Below are 23,318 nucleotides of genomic sequence, written 5' to 3'. Positions count from 1 at the left end.
AAAAACCATATACGAAAAACATATGAAAAAGACAAAGTTCGTCTTTTCTCGCACAGAGGAATATCGCGCGAGAAACACACTTGTGTAAACAAAACCATTGAAATCAATGGCTTTACATCGCTACATTTTAAGAGCGTGAGAATTCTATGGTTCAAAATGTATTTATTCATTTTATATTAAGCAGTTAACATCAGCAACAAAAAGGACAATTCTGTTACAATAAGAAACATTGTAAACGGTTAGTGTGAAATTAGGCAGCCTGTAGTCCCCGGTGTGATGGCTGGAGGACAGAGCCCGAGGTATCTCTAGCCTACCCCTCCGGTGCCCGCGTCCCCTTCTGACGCTATTAATGGGCTGCTGCCATGTGGTTAGAGTTGCAACATTGTAAAAACACACTAGTAATTTGTATGTAGGGTGTGCGGGGGGAGTTGTGGGGGACGAAACGGGGGGGGGGGGCAGGTTAGGCCGTGGGGAGTTGCCACGGGGAAGGAGAGGAATGGGAGGGGTGGCTGCCAGTGACTTCCCTCTGTATCAGATTCCGGAGGTTACGGGACAATGGGTCTGCTAGTCTAAATTGAGTTAAGGGGGTAGTGTGCCTGTTAGAAGCTATGTTTTTAGGTCGAGAGAGTTCCTGAATAGAATCCAGGCTGTCCAGACAGCGAAGAATTTAGGGGAGTTGCCTTTGTCTGCGGCACTAAGGTCCTCCATGTGGCAAATGCTATCCATAATCTCCAACCAGGAGGTCCTCGTGGGAGGTGTGGTTGTCTTCCAGAGTCTTGGGATATTCTGCCTCATGGCTATCAAAAAGAATCTAAAAATGCTTTTCTTAGATTTGGAGATAGGTCCCCGAACCATGGACAGTAGGGCCGCCTAAGGTGTCAGGACCATATTGTCTTTGTAGATCGCATTATATAGGTTTGTGATTTCCTGCCACATAGGCTTGATCAAGGGGCAAGACCACCATATGTGGGTGAAATCCCCTTTGTTGCCCTGGCATCTTCAGCAGGCGTCCGGGGTTTGCGGGTACATTTTGACTAGTTGCACCGGGGTTCTGTACCACTCTAGATATGATTTTATAATTGGTTTCCAGAAATTTAGAGGCGGTTGCCATCGAATGGGTTAATGTAAAGGCGTTTTTCCAGGCATCATTCTGGAAAGCTTCCCCAAGTTCCCTCTCCCAAGTTGCGATAAAGCCTGGCTGGTCTTCTCGTGTCTCTGCTTCCAGTAGAAGACTGTATAAAGCCGAGACTTTGGCTGGGCTAGGGTTTGAGGACATGCATAATTGTTCAAAGCTGGTGAGAGGGGCCTGCAGGTAGGTTAAAGGACCCAGAGATGTAACGAAGTGTCTGATCTGTAAATACTGGAACCACGCTCCGGTCCAGGGACCCCTCCCTTCCATCATCTCCCCCATTGATCGGACCCCGGACGATGACACCACGTCCCTGACCCTCAATGGCGTAGAGGACCCCACTGAGAAGGGTGTGTTGCTTCTCATGAGAGCCGATAGTTCTGGATTGTCTGTAATCGGTGTGAGAGGGCCAGGTCTGGAGACCAATCCCATATGTGAGGCAAACCCGTTCCATGCCTCTAATATCCGCTTTGTTAGAGGCGGGATGTGCTCCATTACCCCCACCTTTGATGCCGGTAGCCAGAAGGAGCCTATTGCTATTGTAGGGACCTCTTCCCTTTCCAAGTCCACCCATAGTTTGGTTGGGTTATTGTGTATAATATCCAAGACGCATCTACAGATAGACGCCTTGTAATATGTGGAGAAGCAGGGTATATCCACTCCCCCCGTCTCCCCTCTTTCTGATGAGTGTTTTGTATTTGACCCGGGGTTTTGATCCTCCCCAAACAAACTCTAGTGAGTTCTTGCGGAGTTTGGTCAGATAGGTATGTGGAATTTTAATCGGTATAGTTTGGAACAAATATAGGAGCCTGGGTAGGACATCCATTTTCACAGCATTTATCCTCCCTAGCCACGACAGGATGAGGGTTTTCCACTTGCTATAGCCCTTTCGGAGGTTATCAAGGAAAGGTTTATAGTTTGCTTCAAAAAGGTTATTGGGGTCCCTGGTGATGTTTACGTCTAAGTATTTAATTTGGTCCTCCTTCCATTTCATCGTGGAAAATTTGCTAACCGCAGAGAACTCCTCGGGGGGAACTGAGATGTTGAGGATTTTCGATTTATTGATGTTAATTCTGAAATTGCTGACTTTCCCATAGTTTTCAAATTCTTTTAGGGCTACTGGCAAGGCAACTCTAGGGTTTGTGATGAATATTAGGAGATCGTCTGCAAAGAGGGAGAGTTTATGTTTAGTGGAGGCTAGTTGCATTACTTTGATATTGGGGTTGTTTCTTAGGGCGTTGGCCAGGGACTCCATGACCAAGACATAGAGAAAGGGGGAGAGGGGGCACCCTTGTCTTGTCCCGTTTTTTATTTTAAATGGTGCTAATAAGGACCCATTTACTCTAACTCTGGCTCATGGGTCGCGATAGAGTGCCATGATCCATTCAATGAATCTGGGGCCCAATCCGATCTTCCTCAGAGTCGCCTCCAGGTACCCCCAATGGACTCTGTCAAACACTTTTTCTGCATCAACAGACATTAAGCATGAGGGGGTCCCCAAGAGGCGTGCACGCAAGATCAGCGAGATTGTTCTTATAGTATTATCCCTAGCCTCGCGGCCCGGGACAAAGCCTGATTGTTCGCGGTTGATTAAGGGTGGGATGAGGGGTCTTAGGCGAGAAGCCAAGATTTTGGAGAACATTTTGGTATCTAAGTTTATTAGAGATATGGGGCGGTAGTTGGAACAGAGCGTGTGGTCCTTCCCCTGTTTAGGGATGATAGTGATTGTTGCTTGTAAGTCCTGAGACGGGAAGGGGCATGACCCAGAGATAGAGTTGAAGGCCTCGGCAAGTGGGGCGGATATGAGGTCCGCGAACATCTTGTAAAAGCGGGGAGTAAACCCGTCTGGTCCAGGGTTCTTCCCCACTTTGGGGTTTTGGATTACCTCTTTTATCTCTGCCTCGGTGGTGTTCTTCTCTAGGCTGCCCGCTGTCTCCTCTGGAATGGGGCACGGGGCAAACCTATCCAAGTATTCTTCCATCTCCTGGGCCTGTGCCCCCCCCCCCCTCCACCCCCTGTAGGTTATATAAGTTCTGATAGTATTGTTTAAAGCAATCCAAGATGTCTTTGTTTGTATGAATTATGCCTTTTGTGGGGGAATTGAGCGACGGTATGTATGGGGTGGATGTCTTGGGATGAAGGGCCCAGGCTACCATTCTCCCGCATTTGTTGCCCTGTTCATAAAAGCTACTTCTCCATCTGTCTCTAGCGCATAACGATTGCTGGTCTAGGATGGAGAGCACTTTATTCCTAGTGTCTGATAAATCTGCTCTGGTCGTCTCTGAGGGTGAGTTATTGTTAGCTGTTTCTAGGTTGCCTCGTTTGGACAGCAGGTTCTTTAACCCTTGTGTCCGTTCCCGCTTCAGCCGCGCCGTGGGATATAAGAACCCCTCTTATGACACATTTTAGGGCCTCCTATTGGTTGGGTTGAGACGTGGGGTCGTGTAGGTGGTCCGCCGTAAAGTTTCGGATTGTTTGTTTAACCTCGTCTATGCAGAGGGGGTCTCTGAGGAGGTTATCGTTTAGGCGCCACGACTGGTAGCCTTTTTTGTACGTAAGGCCCTGTATCGATCCCAGGACCGGAGCGTGATCTGACCAGAGCAATATCCAGATTGAGCTAGAGGGAGATAGGTCCAAAAGGTCGTGGGAGATGAACAGGTAATCTAAGCGATTATAGCTGTTATGGGCTAGTGAGTGGTAACTAAAGTCTTTGGTTTTGGGATGTAAGAGCCTCCATATATCCACTAGTTCCAGGGAGATTAGTGCTCTTTGAAGCTTTCTAAGCTCTGAGAAGGAAACCCCGGACTTACCCACTGCAGAGTCCAGGGCGGGGTCCATGCAGAAGTTGAAATCTCCTCCCAGGATTATCCGGGAACCCGCAGTGAAAGTCGATAAGGCTTCCAGTGTTCGGAGACCAAAGGGGACCTGTGCTTGGTAAGGAAAATAGACATTTGCAATGGTTAGGACCCTGGTGCCGACAGAGATTTTAAGGAACACATAACGCCCCTCTGGGTCTACCTCGGAGGCGATGACCTGGTGGGGGAGATTTTTATGTATGCCTATCGAGGTGCCGCATACTTTCTTCTCTGGGTGGGGGCTGTGGAGCCAGGAAGGATAGAATTTGGACTTACAGTTAGGGATGCTATTCAGGGTGAAGTGGGTTTCCTGGAGGAGCGCAATCATGATGTTTTTCTTATGTAGATGTCTGAGTATTTGTCCTCTTTGGAGGGTTTATTCAGACCTCTAACATTATAGGTACAGAATTTTAGACTATCCATTGTCGTGCTTCGAGAGAGGAGCGCTGGTCACTGACAGCCTTGGGGGGGGGGGGGGGGGAGTGGGAGAGAGGGGGGGTACAAATACAAGAACGAAAACAGATTATACATCCGGGAGAGCCCGGAACGTGGTAGGCCATTCCCAATCGTCGGGAGTTGGACCACACAAGGTGTCGTCTGGCCTAGTGGAGGCAGTGATTGACAGCAGCGGGGCCAGATGCCCCCGGCCGTCACTTCTAGATTTCAAGTGTCCCCCTTCCCAGACGGGTAGGGGGGTCTATGTGTAACCAGGAAGTTTAATGATAGACAAGTTTAGTTTTGGCAAACAAGACGAGTTGTGGATAGATGAGAGGAGTGATAGGACAGGTAATTTAAGTCGATAGACGGAGCGCATAGCTCACTAGTGTTAGCTAGACATGAGAGTAGGCAGGAGAGACCAGTTGACCAGGGTCAGAAAGAGAAAGATAGGACACATTAATAGGGTGGTGAGGTCTTCATCTTGATGGTGTTCTGGGTTTGCGGTCGTTTCGCTTGCGTGAAGGGCCGACAGTATGCCAGGTCTCCGTCTGTGGTTGGGCCGGCAGAAACTGCGGGGCTGGCCATTCTGGGATGGAGATCATCGGGAGTTCGAAAGTTCCTAGAAAGTTGGGAAGGTCCCCTAGGGAGCGGAGCGTGGCGGATTTGCCTTTCTTCCAAGCCGTCAGTTGAAATGGCTATCCCCATCTGCATGGGATGTCCCTTCCTTTTAGGGCCTCCAGAACCGGTCTCAGCGCTTTCCTCAATTGGAGAGTTCTCTTTGCTAGGTCTGGCAGTAGCAGGATGGGCTTGTCTTGGTGAGAGAGGTTCCCCGTTTCTCTCGCCTTTTTCAGAATGTCCTCCTTGTCTTTATAAAAGTGGATGCGGCAGATGATGTCCCGGGGTTGTTTTGGGTCGGGATTTCTGTGGCCAAGAGATCTATGGATGCGATCGATCTCTATAGGTTTGTCACGTGGTATTTGTATGAGGGAGCCAAAGAAGTCCTGGGCCCATTGCTCTAGCTGGTCGTTAGTAATCTATTCTGGGAGGCCCCGTACCCTGATGTTGTTTCTTCTGTGTCTATTTTCTAAGTCGTCAATGTGCGCAGGAATGCTGGCGATCTGGGTGGAGTGTGACATGATGACTTGTCTGTGGGATTCAAGCGTGGCATTAGTTTGTTCTTGGGCCTCCTCAATAGCTAGCACTCTATGCCCGATTTGCTGTATGTCTTTTTGGATCTGTGATACTGCTTGCTTATGAGCTTGTTCAAGCTGAGTAAACGAAGAGTTAATTTCGGCTCTAGTGGGGAGGGCTCTGAGGTGGGCCTTCCAGTCCCTGTCACTGTCATTTGATTGCGTGCTGGGGGATGGGGAGCGTGAGGCCCCAGTCTCCTCTTGTCTTCTGAAGGGGGGTGTTATGTCTGTTGCCCGGGCTGTTGGCGCGGCTGCTGTGGGGGCTCATGCTTGCTGCAGATGGAGACATTTGGTGGTGCCCTTTGAAGCCAGTGCTGCTGTTGTCTCTTGTGGGGAGAATAGGTCTGTCCGACCCTGTGGCTCCCTGTGTGTGGGGGGACTCTATGGCTGCCATCTTGTGGGTACCCACTCTTTTCCGGGGTTTCTGTCTCTCCTGCCCAGGGCCCCCGTTTGGCTCTGTGCTCCCTTGCCACCTCCCCCCCCCCCCCTCGTTTGTCACGCACCTTGTAGCCTCCTGGCCTCTGTCTGCTGGTGCGTCCAGGGTCCTGGCAGTGAAGGGGTGCCTGCTCCTATGTCCCCTGTCTGACCCGCGCGGCTCTCCGACTGAGTCCGGGGGTGCTCCGCTCCCCTCCTCTTCCCCCTCACTCTGTTACCATGCAGGGTGGCGCAGGGTCCTGCCGTCGGCAGCGTCGGCTCCGGCGTCCTGGAGCTCTGGGGTCGGGGCTCTCCTGGCGGCGTGGGGCGGCCGGTGTGCGGCGGCGTGGGCGGGGTGCCGCCCGCACTCCTCCATCCTTCTTAATCAGCAGTGGGAGGAGTTGCCTCCTCCCACTCTCCGCCCCCTGGGCGGAGCCTTGTAGTTAAAAGACTGGCAGTGATCTGAGCTCACTGCCAGTTATTCGTTCTGTCAGCCACTAGTCAGTTCTGTCTGCAGCCTGTCTCAGTCAATCCTACTTGCTAGTCAGCATCCTTCCAGTTTGCCTGTAGCTCAGTCTTTTTCTGTTTGGTCATTCCATCTGCCTTTTCTGTCGGCACTCTGTCCCCTGTCAGTTAGATTCTTCCTTTCAGTCGTCAGGTCCCTAGCCAGGGTAGGGACCACCGTCCAGTTGTCGTCCTGGGGTTAGCCAGGGCCGAGGCAAGTAGGCAGGGACAGTGGGGGGCGGTAAGCTCAGGGCACCCCACTTGGCGCCCGGGGGTCAGAGTGCCGTAACATAATAACTGGCCCTTAAAACTGTTTTTTCATGGAGGTGATCAGCACCCTTGCGAACCAGCTGCAAGCCCTGGGGCCGGTGATCCATGATTTGTCCGCTCGTATAGCAGCCCAGGAGCAGCGGGGGCTGTCGCAGGGTCCGGATGCCTCAACCAGTTCAGAACCCAAGTGCCCTCTTCCCGAGGTGTTTACCAGGGAGAGGAACAAATTTTTCGTTTCCCAACAAGCTTGTCGCTTGTTTTTTCGGATGCGTCCCCGTTCGTCCGGATTGGAGGACCTGAGGGTCGGGCTTATAATGTCCCTGCTGCGGGGCTTTTTCCATTCCCGAGGGTTCCCCCTGCTTACAGTCAGTGGACTCCTTTTTGCAGGAACTCGGGGGTATCTTTGATGAACCGGACCGAGTGGGGTTGGCGGTTTCTCGGCTGTTGGCATTGCATCAGGGGTCGTTTTGTGTGGAGGATTATTGCTCTAACTTCAGACGCTCTGCTGGTGATACAGCATGGAATGATAGCGCTCTGAAAGATGTTTTTCTGCAGGGCCTCTCGGACGCGGTTAAAGACCTGTTGATTTCCCATCCCGCTACCGGGTCCTTAAAGGAGGCTATGGAGCTAGCGGTGAAGGCAGATAGGAGGCTCAGGGCTAGGAAGCAAGATAGACAGGCCCGTAGAGTTAGGGAGGTCGTTTTTCCTGTTCCCTCTTCTTCCATACCAGTCTCTGTTCCCGAGCCAATGCAGGTGGACCCGCTGGACCCCAAAGAGCGACACCGGATTCGTTTATTGCATCGTCTCTACCTCTACTGTGGGAAAGCTGGACATTGGGTGATAACCTGCCCCCTGAAGCTTCAGCGCTCACAGTCTGAACCGGCGGAAAAACTCCAAGTCCTAGGCGATTGCAGGAAGGATCGCCTAGGACTGCAGGTACTTCCTAAACTTCTGGTACCTTGTCAGGTTAGATTCCGGAACTTTTCCCGCCCCGGGCAGGTGTTTATTGATTCCGGAGCAGCCGCTAACCTGATAATCATGCGTTTCATTAGACCCCTGATGGCTGAATTGGTGGCGCTGAAGACACCAATTCGTTTTACTAGCATTGATGCTACCCCTCTTGCTACGGGACCCCAGTGTTACAGTTCACGGTGGGGAGTTCCCACTCGGAAGAACTATCATTCCTGGTGATGGAGAAAATGTCGGTAGACATGGTACTAGGGATGCCGTGGTTGGCGTTGCACAACCCCCAATTCAATTGGACTACCCGGGAACTGACTCATTGAGGACCATCCTGCCAAAGCCATCTTGCTCCCCTTCCTCTCTGCGCAGTAGATACCGCGCTCATTCCGGAATACTTGTCTGACTTCTGGGATGTGTTTTCCAAAAGCCTTTCAGAGACCCTGCCTCCTCACAGAGGGTTGGATTGTGGGATAGACCTTATTCCAAACAAGCCCATCCCTAAGGGGAAGGTCAAGGCTGATGCCCTCTCGCGGAGTTTTGGGGTGCCAGAATGTGAGTCACTGCCTCCCGAAAATATCCTGGAACCTGGGGTTGGGGTTGCGGCTGTGGACTCTGGTCTCATTCCCCGCCTTCAGAGTGCTCAGCAGGACGCTCCACCAGGGGTTCCCGAGGGCAGATGGTTTGTGCCAGAATCATTACGCCTCACAGTTATTGAAGAGTCCCACTCGTCAGTTTTCGCGGGTCATCCGGGAGTGCAAGGGACTCTGGATCTCTGCTCCAGGCTCTACTGGTGGCCTGGCATGTCTCGTCAGATACGTGACTTCGTAAGGGGGTGCTCTGTTTGCGCTCGTGGAAACAGTCGCCGGCGGCGTCCTGAGGGTCCTCTGAGACCGTTGCCTGTGCCAGCGCGCCCCTGGTCACACCTTTCGGTAGATTTTGTCACCGACTTGCCAGAGTCACAAGGGTTCACCACTGTTCTGGTGGTGGTGGACCGTTTCTCTAAGATGGCCCATTTCGTGGCATTAGAGAAACTTCCTTTGGCGATTGAACTTGCCCAGGTCTTTATTAAAGAGATTGTTCGCCTCCATGGAGTTCCTGAGAACATTGTGTCCGATCGCGGGGTTCAGTTCGTGGCACAGTTTTGGCGGGCTTTCTGCAGAAATCTTGGGACTTCACTTTCATTCTCTTCAGCATTCCACCCACAGACTAATGGTCAAACTGAGCGGAAGAACCAGGATTTGGTGCAATATTTAAGGCTGTTTGCAAGCGAGAGGGCTCATCGGTGGGTTGAATTTCTGCTGTTGGCTGAGTTTGCGCTGAACAACCGTACCAGTTCTTCCACTGGAGTTTCTCCGTTTGTGTGCGTTTATGGCCAGCACCCCCGTTTCCTGACTTCTCTTCCTACCCTGTCTGCCTGTCCTGCAGCTGATGTCGCCACTGATGTGCTGCAGGGTGCAAAAGAATCTAGAAGTAGTGGGGTCTCGCATGCAGCTACGCAGTGGGAGGAGCCTCTCAGTTTCTGAACCTTACAAGGTGGGTCAGAAGATGTATCTATCCTCCAGGAACCTAAGACTGAAGGTCCTGTCCTTAAAGCTTGCGCCGCGCTTTGTAGGGCCTTTTACTATTACGCGTGTAATCAACCCGCTCGTCTACGAACTTGAGTTGCCAGCCACGTGGAAAGTGCATAGGGTTTTCCACAAGTCCTTGTTGAAACCCTTTGTCCCTTCGATAGCCAGGGTAGGGACCGCCGTCCAGTTGTCCGCCTGGGGTTAGCCAGGGCCAAGGCAAGTAGGCAGGGACAGTGGGGGGCGGTAAGCTCAGGGCACCCCACTTGGCGCCCGGGGGTCAGAGTGCCGTAACACCCTCCTCCTTTCACTCTCAGCTGCGGCTGTCTCCGTTCCGCTGGGCAGAGTGCATTGAGCAGCTACTGCTGGGGATGCGAGTGCAGACCTGAGCGCAGCTTCCCGCCGACCCTCCTCCACGTGTGTCACCGCTCCGTCTCCTGCCGCTGTGGCCCCCGGGCTGAAGAAGCGGTTAATACCGCTTGGATCCTTCTCCGCTGGTGCTGGAGTGCGGGGCAGAGTCTTCCTTCTCACCATTATGCTGGGTGAGTGCTCTTCAGGTGCCTTTTCTTTCTTTATTCCTGGCTTTTAGGTGACCCGTCCGGGAGCTCGTCCTCTGCACGACTTATCCCACCATTGGCAATCTACGCCCCCCCCCCCCGTCCCCGAGCGTGAGAATTCTAGGTGAGTATTAAGTTGTTTTTTTTTGCTTACTGCCATCTTGTTATCCACCATATGGGGGATTCTGATTGGCTGAGCGCTTCAGCCAATCCCAATCAGAGCTACCAGCAGGCTGGGATTTTAAATCCCCGGCTGCTGATAGCAGAGAACTGTAGCGCCAGGGACAGCGGCAGAAGTCGCCGCTGAGCCCCGGCAGCCGTCAATGGCTTTTCCTTGAAAAGCCATTTAAAATAGTGTACAAAAAAAAAAAGTGCTCAGCCAATCACAATCAGAGCTACCAGCAGGCGGGGATTTTGAATCCCCGGCTGCTGATAGCTGAGAACTACAGTGACGGGGACAGCTGCAGAAGGCGCAGCTGAGCCCGGCAGGTGAGGTTTTTTTTTCATACTTTTTTAAATGGCATTTCAGGGAGGGGCTTATGAAGCCCTTTCCTGAAAAGCCATTGACGGCTGTCGGGGCTCAGAGGCCCCTCCCTGAAAAGCCTGTTAAAATAGTGTACAAAAAAAGATACTCAACGGCGACCTCTGCCGCTGTCCACGGCTCTCTAGCTCTCAACTATCAGCAGCTGGGGATTTAAAATCCCTGCCTGCTGGTATCTCTGATTGTGATTAGCTGAGCGCTTCAGCCAATCACAATCAGAGCTACCAGCAGGTGGGGATATAAAATCCCCGGCTGCTGATAGCTGAAAACTATAGCGCCGGGGACAGCAGCAGACATCGCCGCTGAGTCCAAGCAGCCGTCAATGGCTTTTCAGGGAAGGGCTTCAAAATCCCTTCCCTGAAAAGCCATTTAAAATATTGTAAAAAAAAAAAAAAAAGCTGTCAGCCAATCACAATCAGAGCTACCAGCAGGCAGGGATTTTGAATCCCCGGCGTTTGATAGCTGAGAACTACAGTGCCAGGGACAGCTGCAGAAGTCGCGGCTGAGCCCTGGCAGGTAAGTTTTGATTTTTTTTTCACACTTTTTTAAATGGCTTTTCAGGGAGGGGCTTAGGAAACCCTTTCCTGAAAAGCCATTGACGGCTGCTGGGACTCAGCGGTGACTTCTGCTGCTGTCCCCGGCTCTGCACTGCTGTACTGAGCTATCAGCAACTGGGGATTTAAAATCCCCGGCTGCTGATAGCTCAGAACTACAGAGCCAGGGACAGCACCAGAAGTCGCGGCTGAGCCCCGGCAGCTGAAGGGAGGTGGGTATGTTTTTGTTTTGTTTTTCACACTACTTTTCTTGGATTTTCAGGTAAGGGCTTATGTTTAAAGCCCTTCCCTGAAATCCAATCACGAGGATTCTCTACTGCAGTTGCGGTTGAAAATTGAAGAATTCCTCTGCTGCATATGTAAAGCCCTTCCCTGAAAAAGAATGCAGAGGGCCGACAGAGCATTGTTTTCAGCTGCGTTTACGCGTGTTTTTGCTCGTACCTAGGTGCGCACGTATGTACACACCTAAGTATGCACAAACACACGCTCGTGTGAACGCACCCTTAATTGTATAAAGGTTCTAAAATCCTTATGTAAGATCACACAGATAATCACATTTGCTCACATATAGTTCAATATCACAGACCTGTTGCATTGGACATTTCACCCTTGGCACACTGGACACAGTCATAACAACATGAAGGTTCCCCCTCTCTCTTTGCCTTTCTGTAGCCAGGTTTACAAGGTGCATTGCACAATGATGGAGGCACCTGTAAATGGAAAACATTTTCTTAGAAAAATCTTTTAAAGTGACTCCATCCAAAATGCAAAGGCAGAGATTTTTTTACGCAAACTGCCTACAAATCTGGAAGACAAATGTATTGAGCATTTTAAAAGCTCCTTACTCCTGGTTCAGGAGTTAGTCTAATATAATGTTATGCAAAAATCAATATTTAGTGATGAGATCCCACACATTTCCAAAACTAATTCATACGCAGCCAGCTAAGTGTTACAGCAGGGTTGCGCAAAATTATTTCCTGGCGTTCCGTAAGCGAAGTCAGCCTCCAACCACAGGCCAATAAGCGGCACATTTAATTACAGCGTTCTGTTTCTGCACTACTGGTAATACACCATGCTGAGGGGTAGGGGTAGGCCTAGAGCACGTGGACGCGGGCGAGGACGCGGAGGCCCAAGTCAGGGTGTGGGCACAGGCCGAGCTCCTGATCCAGGTGTATTGCAGCCGACTGCTGCGGGATTAGGAGAGAGGCACGTTTCTGGCATCCCCACATTCATCGCACAATTAATGGGTCCACGCGGTAGACCTTTATTAGAAAATGAGCAGTGTGAGCAGGTCCTGTCGTGGATGGCAGAAAGTGCATCCAGCAATCTATTGAACACCCAGAGTTCTGCGCCGTCCACTGCTGCAACTCTGAATCCTCTGGCTGCTGCTCCTCCTTCCTCCCAGCCTCCTCACTCCATTACAATGACACATTCTGAGGAGCAGGCAGGCTCCCAGGAACTGTTCCCGGGCCCCTGCCCAGAATGGGCAGCAAGGGTTCCGAATCCTCACCCACTGGAGGAGTTTGTCGTGACCGATGCCCAACCTTTGGAAAGTTCCTGGGGTCCGGGGGATGAGGCTGGGGACTTCCGGCAACTGTCTCAAGACCTTTCAGTGGGTGAGGAGGACGATGACGATGAGACACAGTTGTATTTCAGTGAGGTAGTAGTAAGGGCAGTAAGTGCGAGGGAGGAGCGCACAGAGGATTCGGAGGAAGAGCAGCAGGACGATGAGGTGACTGACCCCACCTGGTTTGCTACACCTACTGAGGACTGGTCTTCAGAGGGGGAGGCAAGGGCAGCAGCAGGGCAGGTTGCAAGAGGCAGTGCGGTGTCCAGGGGTAGAGGCAGGGCCAGACCGAATAATCCACCAACTGTTTCCCAAAGCGCCCCCTCGCGCCATGCCACCCTGCAGAGGCCGAGGTGCTCAAAGGTCTGGCAGTTTTTCACTGAGAGTGCAGACGACCGGCGAACAGTGGTGTGCAACCTTTGTCGCGCCAAGATCAGCCGGGAACCACCACCACCAGCCTCACCACCACCAGCATGCGCAGACATATGATGGCCAAACACCCCACAAGGTGGAACGAAGGCCGTTCACCGCCTCCGGTTTGCACCGCTGCCTCTCCCCTTGTGCCCCAACCTGCCACTGAGATCCAACCCCCCTCTCAGGGCACAGGCACTACCGTCTCCTGGCCTGCACCCACACCCGTACCTCCGCTGTCCTTGGCCCCATCCAGCAATGTCTGTCAGCTCACCGTCCAGCCGTCGCTAGTGCAAGTGTTGGAGCGCAAGCGCAAGTACACCGCACGCTCAAGCGTTAAACGTGCACATAGCCAAATTTATCAGCCTGGAGATACTGCCGTTTAGGGTTGTGGAAACGGAGGCGTTCAAAAGTATGATGGCGGCGGCGGCCCTGCGCTACTCAGTTCCCAGTCGCCACTACTTTTCCCGGTGTGCCGTCCCAGCCCTGCACGACCACGTCTCCCGCAACATTGTACGCGCCCTCACCAACGTGGTTACTGCCAAGGTCCACTTAACAACAGACACGTGGACAAGCACAGGCGGGCAGGGCCATTATATCTCCCTGACGGCACATTGGGTGAATTTAGTGGAGGCTGGGACAGAGTCAGAGCCTGGGACCGCTCACGTCCTACCCCCCCCCCCCCCCCCAGAATTGCGGGCCCGAGCTCGGTGGTGGTATCTGCGACGGTGTATACTTCCTCCACTAAACCACCCTCCTCCTCCTCCGCAACCTCTGTCTCGCAATCAAGATGTGTCAGCAGCAACACGTCGGCAGCAGTCGGTGTCGCGCGGCGTGGCAGCACAGCGGTGGTCAAGCGTCAGCAGGCCGTGCTGAAACTACTCAGCTTAGGAGATAAGAGGCACACGGCCCACGAACAGCTGCAGGGTCTGACAGAGCAGACCGACCGCTGGCTTGCGCTGCTGAGCCTCCAACCGGGCATGGTCGTGTGCGATAACGGCCGTAACCTGGTGGCGGCTCTGCAGCTCGGCAGCCTCACGCACATGCCATGCCTGGCCCACATCTTTAATTTGGTGGTTCAGCGCTTTCTGAAAAGCTACCCACACTTGTCAGACCTGCTCGGAAAGGTGCGCCGGCTCTGCGCACATTTCCGCAAGTCCCACACGGACGCTGCCACCCTGCGCACCCTGCAACATCGGTTTCATCTGCCAGTGCACCGACTGCTGTGCGACGTGCCCACACGGTGGAACTCTACGCTCCACATGTTGGCCAGACTCTATGAGTAGCGTAGAGCTATAGTGGAATACCAACTCCAACATGGGCGGCGCAGTGGGAGTCAGCCTCCTCAATTCTTTACAGAAGAGTGGGCCTGGTTGGCAGACATCTGCCAGGTCCTTGGAAACTTTGAGGAGTCTACCCAGATGGTGAGCGGGGATGCTGCAATCATTAGTGTCACCATTCCTCTGCTATGCCTCTTGAGAAGTTCCCTGCAAAGCATAAAGGCAGACGCTTTGCACTCGGAAACGGAGGCATGGGAAGACAGTATGTTGCTGGATATACTGGGTGTACACACTGCTCGACCCACGGTATAAGGAGAACCTTTCCACTCTCATACCCAAAGAGGAAAGGGGTTCGAGAGTGATGGTATACCGCAGGACCCTGGCGGACAAACTGATGGTAAAATTCCCATCCGACAGCGCTAGTGGCCGAAGGCGCAGTTCATAGGGCCAGGTAGCAGGGGAGGCGCAGAGATCAGGCAGCATGTACAGCACAGGCAGGGGAACACTCTCTAAGGCCTTTGACAGCTTTCTGGCTCCCCAGCAAGACTGTGTCACTGCTCCCTAGTCAAGACTGAGTCGGCGGGAGCACTGCAAAAGGATGGTGAGGGAGTACGTAGCCGATCGCACGACCGTCCTCCGTGACGCCTCTGCCCCCAACAACTACTGGGTGTCGAAGCTGGACACGTGGCCTGAACTCGCGCTGTATGCCCTGGAGGTGCTTGCTTGTCCTGCGGCTAGCATCTTGTCAGAGAGGGTGTTTAGTGCGGCAGGGGGAATCATCACAGATAAGCGTACCCGCCTGTCAACCGACAGTGCCGACAGGCTTACACTCATCAAGATGAACAAAGCCTGGATTTCCCCAGACTTCTCTTCTCCACCAGCGGACAGCAGCGGTACCTAAACAATACGTAGGCTGCACCTGCGGATGGAAGCATCGTTCTCTATCACCATCAAAAACGGGGACCTTTTAGCTTCATCAATCTGGGTATAATATTCATCCTCCTCCTCCTGCTCCTCCTCCTAAAACCTCACGTAATCACGCCGAACGGGCAATTTTTCTTAGGCCCACAAGGCTCAGTCATATAATTTTTCTAAACACTTTTTATACGTTTCAATGCTCATTAAAGCGTTGAAACTTTCACCTGAACCAATTTTTATTTTAACTGGGCTGCCTCCAGGCCTAGTTACAAATTAAGCCACATTAACCAAAGCGATTAATGGGTTTCACCTGCCCTCTTGGTTGGGCATGGGCAATTGTTCTGACGTACATTAGTACTGTTGGTACACCAATTTTTTTGGGCCCTCGCCTACAGTGTAATCCAATTAATTTTTTGCCCACCTGCAATAAAGCTGACGTTACATCAGCTGTGTTGGGCACTGCAATGGGATATATTTATGCACCGCCGGTGGGTTCCAGGGAGCCACCCATGCTGTGGGTGCACACGGAATTCCCATTGCGGAGTTGTACCTGCCTGTGACCATTTATAAAAAACCGTGGTCTGACTGGGGCATGCAGACACCTTGACAGAATGAATAGTGTGTGGCACATAGGTTCCCCATTGCTATGCCCACGTGTGCAGCTCCTGATGGCGGTGGCACAGGATTATATTTCTCATTGCTTCTGTACAGCATTGTGGGCTATCGCCCCGCCCCTTTTAAAGAGGGTCGCTGCCTAGCCGTGCCAACCCTCTGCAGTGTGTGCCTGCGGTTCCTCCTCATGGCAGACACACTTATAAATAGACATGAGGGTGGTGTGGCATGAGTGCAGCTGAAGGCTGCGCAGGGATACTTTGGTGTGCGCTGTGGACACTGCGTCGTGCGAGGGGGGGGGGTTGGGCTGCATGTAGCCCTGAAGAAGTGGCAGCGGAGTGTCATGCAGGCAGTGATTGTGCTTTGTTGGAGGTAGTGTGGTGCTTAGCTAAGGTATGCATTGCTAATGAGGGCTTTTCAGAAGTAAAAGTTGTTGGGAGGGGGGGGCACTCTTGCCGCAATTGTGGCTTAATAGTGGGACCTGGGAACTTGACATGCAGCCCAACATGTAGCCCCTCGCCTGCCCTATCCATTGCTTTGTCGTTACCATCACTTTCTTGAATTGCCCAGATTTTCACAAATGAAAACCTTAGCGAGCATTGGCGATATACAAAAATGCTCGGGTCGCCCATTGACTTCAATGGGGTTCATTACTCGAAAGGAACCCTTGAGCATCGCGATAATTTCGTCCCGAGTAACGAGCACCCGAACATTTTGGTGCTCGCTCATCTCTAGAGTCCTTTTCTTAAGAGGATCAATCAATAATGTGAAATTGACTATAGTTAATCTGTATTCTCCTAAATTGATCAGGTCACTTGGATAACAAAATAGGTAGAAGTCCTCAAGCTCTTTGTGGTTGGACATATATTACTTGGGGGTGATCTAAAATATTACCTTACATTCTTTGCTGGATTCATCTCAGATATCGCAGATTAGACTTAAAAAGCTGAATCCCTTTTTACAGGAATTGGGTGCATTGGATGATACACCTTTTCCTCCCAGGTTCACTCCTCTTATCAGAGATTCACTGGGTATATCCCTTAAAATATAACTTTTATTAATCAATAAATATAAAATGATTGGGCCTCACAAAAAACAGACAAACTGGAACTAACAAACACAGAGCAAGAATTTTAAACCCTGGAAAAGGACCAGAGAAAATACATGCAATTGACACCTCTATTACAATGCAGAAGTATCCTGCAACGTGAGACACTCTAATGCACTCTTTTTCAGTCACCATTGGGGATGGATGTCACCCAATAAAGATTAGAGGACCATATTAGGATGCGTCCTTCACAAAAAGATGAAAGGAGGATGATCGTTCCATCAAGGTAAGTGGTTTACGGGACACCTCCAATGGTGACGTACATTCGGGCTCCTATTGTGTCTCATCAACAAGGATCAAAATTATTAGAGGTGAAATGACAAGAGGCCACCAGGCCTATGTCTTCTTAGTACACAAACCCTCTTAAATAAGAGATAAAATCTGGTTCTTGACCAGGTAACATGCTCTATCTGGATAATAGCACCGGGCTAAAGATGCTGAAACAGTAGGACACCAGCAGCAGCCTATGATAGGTCCTTGTCCGTGATGAAAAAAGAACTGTATATAGTTTCGTTTAGAATGGACAAACCACAAGCAAAGCTTCTGCTGATGCCCCCCGAGAAAAAATACACAAGTGGCTGATAGATTATCAACCACAGGTTATCAATCAATGAAGAATCAAATTCTGCTAGAAATAACCAGAGAACCACCATTAAAGGGGTTGTCCCGCGCCGAAACGGGTTTTTTTTTTTTTCAAACCCCCCCCCCCCCCCCCGGTCGGCGCGAGACAACCCCGATGCAGGGAGGTAAAGAAAGCTTACCGGAGCGCTTACCTTAATCCCCGCGCTCCGGTGACTTCAATACTTACCGCTGAAGATGGCCGCCGGGATCCTCTGTCTCCGTGGACCGCAGCTCTTCTGTGCGGTCCATTGCCGATTCCAGCCTCCTGATTGGCTGGAATCGGCACGTGACGGGGCGGAGCTACAAGGAGCCTGCATTCTGCACGAGCGGCTCCATAGAAGACTGCAGAAGACCCGGACTGCGCAAGCGCGGCTAATTTGGCCATCGGAGGGCGAAAATTAGTCGGCACCATGGAGACGAGGACGCCAGCAACGGAGCAGGTAAGTATAAAACTTTTTATAACTTCTGTATGGCTCATAATTAATGCACAATGTATATTACAAAGTGCATTATTATGGCCATACAGAAGTGTATAGACCCACTTGCTGCCGCGGGACAACCCCTTTAAGGTACTGATGCGTTCTCATGCAGAATATAGCTTCAATAACCATTCAGGACGAGATTCAGAAAAACCTTCTGAGAGAATTATTAATGCAGAAATGGTTCGTACTGGTTCAACGCGTTTCTGTCATACACAGACTCATCAGGAACCGTAATCTATGATGGTGTCATCAAACACGAAATTGTCCTTGGTAGTTATAACGTTTCTCTAATCTATGATACAAAGGTGCCATACACTGAAAATAATGCTGTTATCAGGCAATGAATATGAAACCCTGAACTTCCCTAAGTAGTTAAGTCCTCCTAGATGAGAAAAGGAGGATTTCGCTCCTCTAGATAAACCTAACCAGATTAAAACGGGACACTAAAATAGAAGATAACGCGTCCCAAATAACCCAAAAATTGATTAAACCCCTAAAAAAGGGGAGTTTGGGGATAGAAATGACAAACTGGGAACAATATCCACAGAAAACCAGCACCCCCACGATATGTGGAGAAAGCTTCTAACAAAAAGGTAAACCCTAATCCGGTAGGAGACAGAGCAAAAAGTTGGAAGAAAAGAGTGAGAACAGCAGCTCCTGTCTTGATGGTAGACAGGAGGGAAATGATGAGAGAAATTTTCTTTCTCTTATCAGAGATTGTACTAATTATTTTTTTCCTCTAGCCTCTTTGCACATCTAGATAAAGCTAAAATAGACCCAATGACCGTCTCTGACCATGCCATTACATGTAGACTTTCATAGTCTTCAGTCGACCCCTTGAGAATGGAAATGGTGGCTTTATGTGTCTTTTTTAGACTCGGACGAAGATAGGAAGTGTCTATCCAAACTTATTGACGAGTACTTCCAACTAAATGTGGGAGGGGATCCAGGGTTTCCTATGGTGTGGGAAGCCCACTGGCTTTTGTGAGGGGTCTGCTGATTGCCTTGGGTTCCAGAACTAAGAAAATGCAACAGAAAGATATTGACAATAAACTCTGTCAAATAGCAAAACTAGAGCAGGTAGTGAAGCTTACGCAAAGCAAACAAAAATCAACCTAGATAGGCTGACTAAACTGAGAAGGGATTTGCGGCATTGCCTTGAATCTAAATTTAATAAGAAATATTAATACTAAGAAACATCTAGTTTATGTGCAGGGTAACAGGGGGAGCAAATTCATGTCCTCGTTAATTAAAAAGGAAAGAACTGTATAAAATCCATTAAAACTCAATTGGGCATCCCACGCCAGCTCCTTCATAGAAATAGCCAGTGAATTTCAGCAGTTTTATTTCTCCAGCCTTTGTTTGAACACTTCCATTAAAGGAGAACTCACCACCTTCCATGGTAACCTGTTCCACATATTGATTACCCTCACTGCCTTCTCTCAGCCTTCTTTTTTGCAAGCTAAACATTCCCAGATCCTTTAAAGGGGTTGTCCCGCGCCGAAACGTTTTTTGTTTTTTTTTCAATAGCCCCCCCCCCCCCCCCCCGTTCGGCGCAAGACAAACCCGATGCAGGGATAAAAAAAAAAAAACGGGTAGTACTTACCCGAATCCCCGCGCTCCGGTGACTTCTTACTTACCTTGTGAAGATGGCCGCCGGGATCTTCACCCTCGGTGGACCGCAGGTCTTCTGTGCGTTCCATTGCCGATTCCAGCCTCCTGATTGGCTGGAATCGGCACACGTGACGGGGCGTAGCTACGGGGAGCAGCTCTCCAGCACGAGCGCCCCATTCAACACAGAGAAGACCGGACTGCGCAAGCGCGTCTAATCGGGAGATTAGACGCTGAAAATTAGACGGCACCATGGAGACGAGGACGCTAGCAACGGAACAGGTAAGTGAATAACTTCTGTATGGCTCATAATTAATGCACGATGTACATTACAAAGTGCATTAATATGGCCATACAGAAGTGTATACCCCCACTTTGTTTCGCGGGACAACCCCTTTAACTGTTCTTCATAGAACATGATTTGCAGACCGCTCACCATCTTAGTAACTCTTCTCTGAACTTGCTCCAGTTTGTCTATGTCTTTTGGGGTGGGGTGCCCAGAACTGGACACCTATATTCCGGATGAGGAATATTGTGTTAAGGAAGAGTAGAGGGGGATAATTACATTATGTGATCTAGGCTCCATGCTTCTCATCCCAGAATTGTGTTTGCCTTTTTGGCTGCTGCATCACATTGTTGCCTCATGTTCAGTGTATGATCTATTAGTATATCCAGGTCTTTTTAACATGTGCTGCTGCTTAGCCCAATTCCTCCCATTCTGTATGTGTTTTTTTCATTTTTCTGGCCCAGATGTAGGACTTTGCATTTCTCCTTGTTAAATACCATTCTGTTAGTCACCGCTCACTGTTCAAGCTTTTCTAGATCTTTTTGAATAATCTCTGTCTCTTCCCCAGTGTTAGCCATACCTCCTAGGTTTGTGTCATCTGCAAATTTGATCAGTTTCCTGTCAATTCCCTACTCCAGATCATTTGTTGAACAACACTGGGCCTAGGACAGAGCCTTGTGGTACCCCACTTGATACGTTTTCCACTTGGATGTGCTGCCATTTATGACCATTCTTTGAGTAAAATAACTGAGCCAGTTGTGAATCCACCAAACAGTTGCCTTGTCGATCCCACATTTGGTCTTTATTTCAATAAGTATGGCATGAGATACTTTGTCAAATGCTTTACTAAAGTCAGGATATACTATATGCACCGCATTTCTCTGATTAACCCAGCCCGTGATTCTGTCATAGAAGGAAATTAGATTCGTCTAGCATGACTTGTTTGTTACAAACCCATGCTGGCATTGGTTAATTACTAGAGATAAGCGAACGTACTCGTCCGAGCTTGATGCTCGGGCGAATATTAGGGTGTTCGGGATGCTCATTACTCTTAACGAGCACCACGCGGTGTTCGGGTTACTTTCACTTTCCTCTCTGAGACGTTAGCGCGCTTTTCTGGCCAATTGAAAGACAGGGAAGGCATTACAACTTCCCCCTGTGACGTTCAAGCCCTATACCCCCCCCCCCTGCAGTGAGTGGCTGGGGAGATCAGATGTCACCCGAGTATAAAAGTCGGCCCCTCCCGCGGCTCGCCTCAGATGCCTTGTGAGTTAGCTGAGGGAAAGTGCTGTTGTGTTGGAGCTGCTGTAGGGAGAGTGTTAGGAGTGAATGTAGGCTTTAAGAACCCCAACGGTCCTTCTTAGGGCCACATCTATCCGTGTGCAGTACTGTGGAGGCTGCTGTTAGCAGTGTTGCACAATTTTTTTTTTTCAAAATCGGCTGTGCAGAGCATTGCACCCTGCAGTAATACTACAGGGACAGAAGTGGTGGTTAGGCAGGGAGAGTGTTAGGAGTGAGTGTAGGCTTCAAGAACCCCAACGGTCCTTCTTAGGGCCACATTTAACAGTGTGCAGTACTGTGCAGGCTGCTGTTAGAAGTGTTGCATTTTTTTTTTTTCAAAATCGGCTGTGCAGAGCATTGCGCCCTGCAGTAATACTACAGGGACAGAATTGTGTAGGCAGGGCCAGAAGACATATATTATTGATTGAATATAGTCAGTGGGCCTTTTCTTTAAAAAAAAAAAAGGGAAACATTCTATTTGGCCTGCCTCTGACAGTCCTCAGCGTTCTGGGTACGTGTGTGGTGGGTGGAGAACATAAAGAAATCATACGCAGCCAGCTACGTTTAACAGCAGGCTTGCGCCAATTTATTTCCTGCCTGGGAAAAATCACCGCTCTGCTGCACTTCATATAACACTGCAGTTCTGTGGAACACAGTTCTTATCTGATTGAATATAGTCAGTGGGCCTTCCCTTTAAAAAAAAAAGGGAAACATTCTATTTGGCCTGCAGGCTTGCGCCAATTTATTTCCTGCCTGGGAAAAATCACCGCTCTGCTGCAATTCATATAACACTGCAGTTCTGTGGAACACAGTTCTTATCTGATTGAATATAGTCACTGGGCCTTCCCTTTAAAAAAAAAAAGGGAAACATTCTATTTGGCCTGCCTCTGACAGTCCTCAGCGTTCTGGGTACGTGTGTGGTGGGTGGAGAACGTAAAGAAATCATACGCAGCCAGCTATGTTTAACAGCAGGCTTGCGCCAATTTATTTCCTGCCTGGGAAAAATCACCGCTCTGCTGCACTTCATATAACACTGCAGTTCTGTGGAACACAGTTCTTATCTGATTGAATATAGTCAGTGGGCCTTCCCTTTAAAAAAAAAAGGGAAACATTCTATTTGGCCTGCAGGCTTGCGCCAATTTATTTCCTGCCGGGGAAAAATCACCGCTCTGCTGCACTTCATATAACACTGCAGTTCTGTGGAACACAGTTCTTATCTGATTGAATATAGTCACTGGGCCTTCCATTTAAAAAAAAAAGGGAAACATTCTATTCGGCCTGCCTCTGACAGTCCTCAGCGTTCTTGGTACGTGTGTGGTGGGTGGAGAACGTAAAGAAATCATACGCAGCCAGCTACGTTTAACAGCAGGCTTGCGCCAATTTATTTCCTGCCTGGGAAAAATCACTGCTCTGCTGCACTTCATATAACACTGCAGTTCTGTGGAACACAGTTCTTATCTGATTGAATATAGTCACTGGGCCTTCCCTTTAAAAAAAAAGGGAAACATTCTATTTGGCCTGCCTCTGACAGTCCTCAGCGTTCTGGGTACGTGTGTGGTGGGTGAACGTAAAGAAATCATACGCAGCCAGCTATGTTTAACAGCAGGCTTGCGCCAATTTATTTCCTGCCTGGGAAAAATCACCGCTCTGCTGCACTTCATATAACACTGCAGTTCTGTGGAACACATCTAATCTTATCTGATTGAATATAGTCAGTGGGCCTTCCCTTTAAAAAAAAAAGGGAAACATACTATTTGGCCTGTAGGCTTGCGCCAATTTATTTCCTGCCTGGGAAATCACTGGTAATACAGCATGCTGAGGGGTAGGGGTAGGCCTAGAGGACGTGGACGTGGCCGAGGACGCGGTAGGCCCAAGTGAGGGTGTGGGCACAGGCCGAGCTCCTGATCAAGGTGTATCTCAGCCGACTGCTGCGCGATTAGGAGAGAGGCACGTTTCTGGCGTCCCCACATTCATCGCCCAATTAATGGGTCCACGTGGGAGACCTTTATTAGAAAATGAGCAGTGTGAGCAGGTCCTGTCGTGGATGGCAGAAAGTGCTTCGAGCAAGCTATCATCCACCCACAGTTCTGCGCCGTCCAGTGCTGCAAATCCGAATCCTCTGGTTGTTGCTCCTCCTTCCTCCCAGCCTCCTCACTCCACT

General features: G+C 50.1%; 1 protein-coding gene across 1 annotated transcript in view; it reads right to left on the bottom strand.

Moving 5' to 3' along the window:
- The window catches only part of LOC136583292 (vomeronasal type-2 receptor 26-like), a 61,644-nt gene that overhangs the window by 11,065 nt on the left and 27,261 nt on the right, over nt 1-23,318 (bottom strand). Inside the window, exon 6 of the mRNA XM_066584272.1 lies at nt 11,567-11,690. Within this exon, the coding sequence (XP_066440369.1) occupies nt 11,567-11,690 (124 nt within the window). The remainder of the gene's footprint in view (nt 1-11,566; nt 11,691-23,318) is intronic.

Source organism: Eleutherodactylus coqui, chromosome 1 (genome assembly GCF_035609145.1).
Source record: "Eleutherodactylus coqui strain aEleCoq1 chromosome 1, aEleCoq1.hap1, whole genome shotgun sequence".
Taxonomy (NCBI): Eukaryota; Metazoa; Chordata; class Amphibia; order Anura; family Eleutherodactylidae; genus Eleutherodactylus; species Eleutherodactylus coqui.
This window is presented reverse-complemented; position numbering and strand designations above follow the sequence as displayed.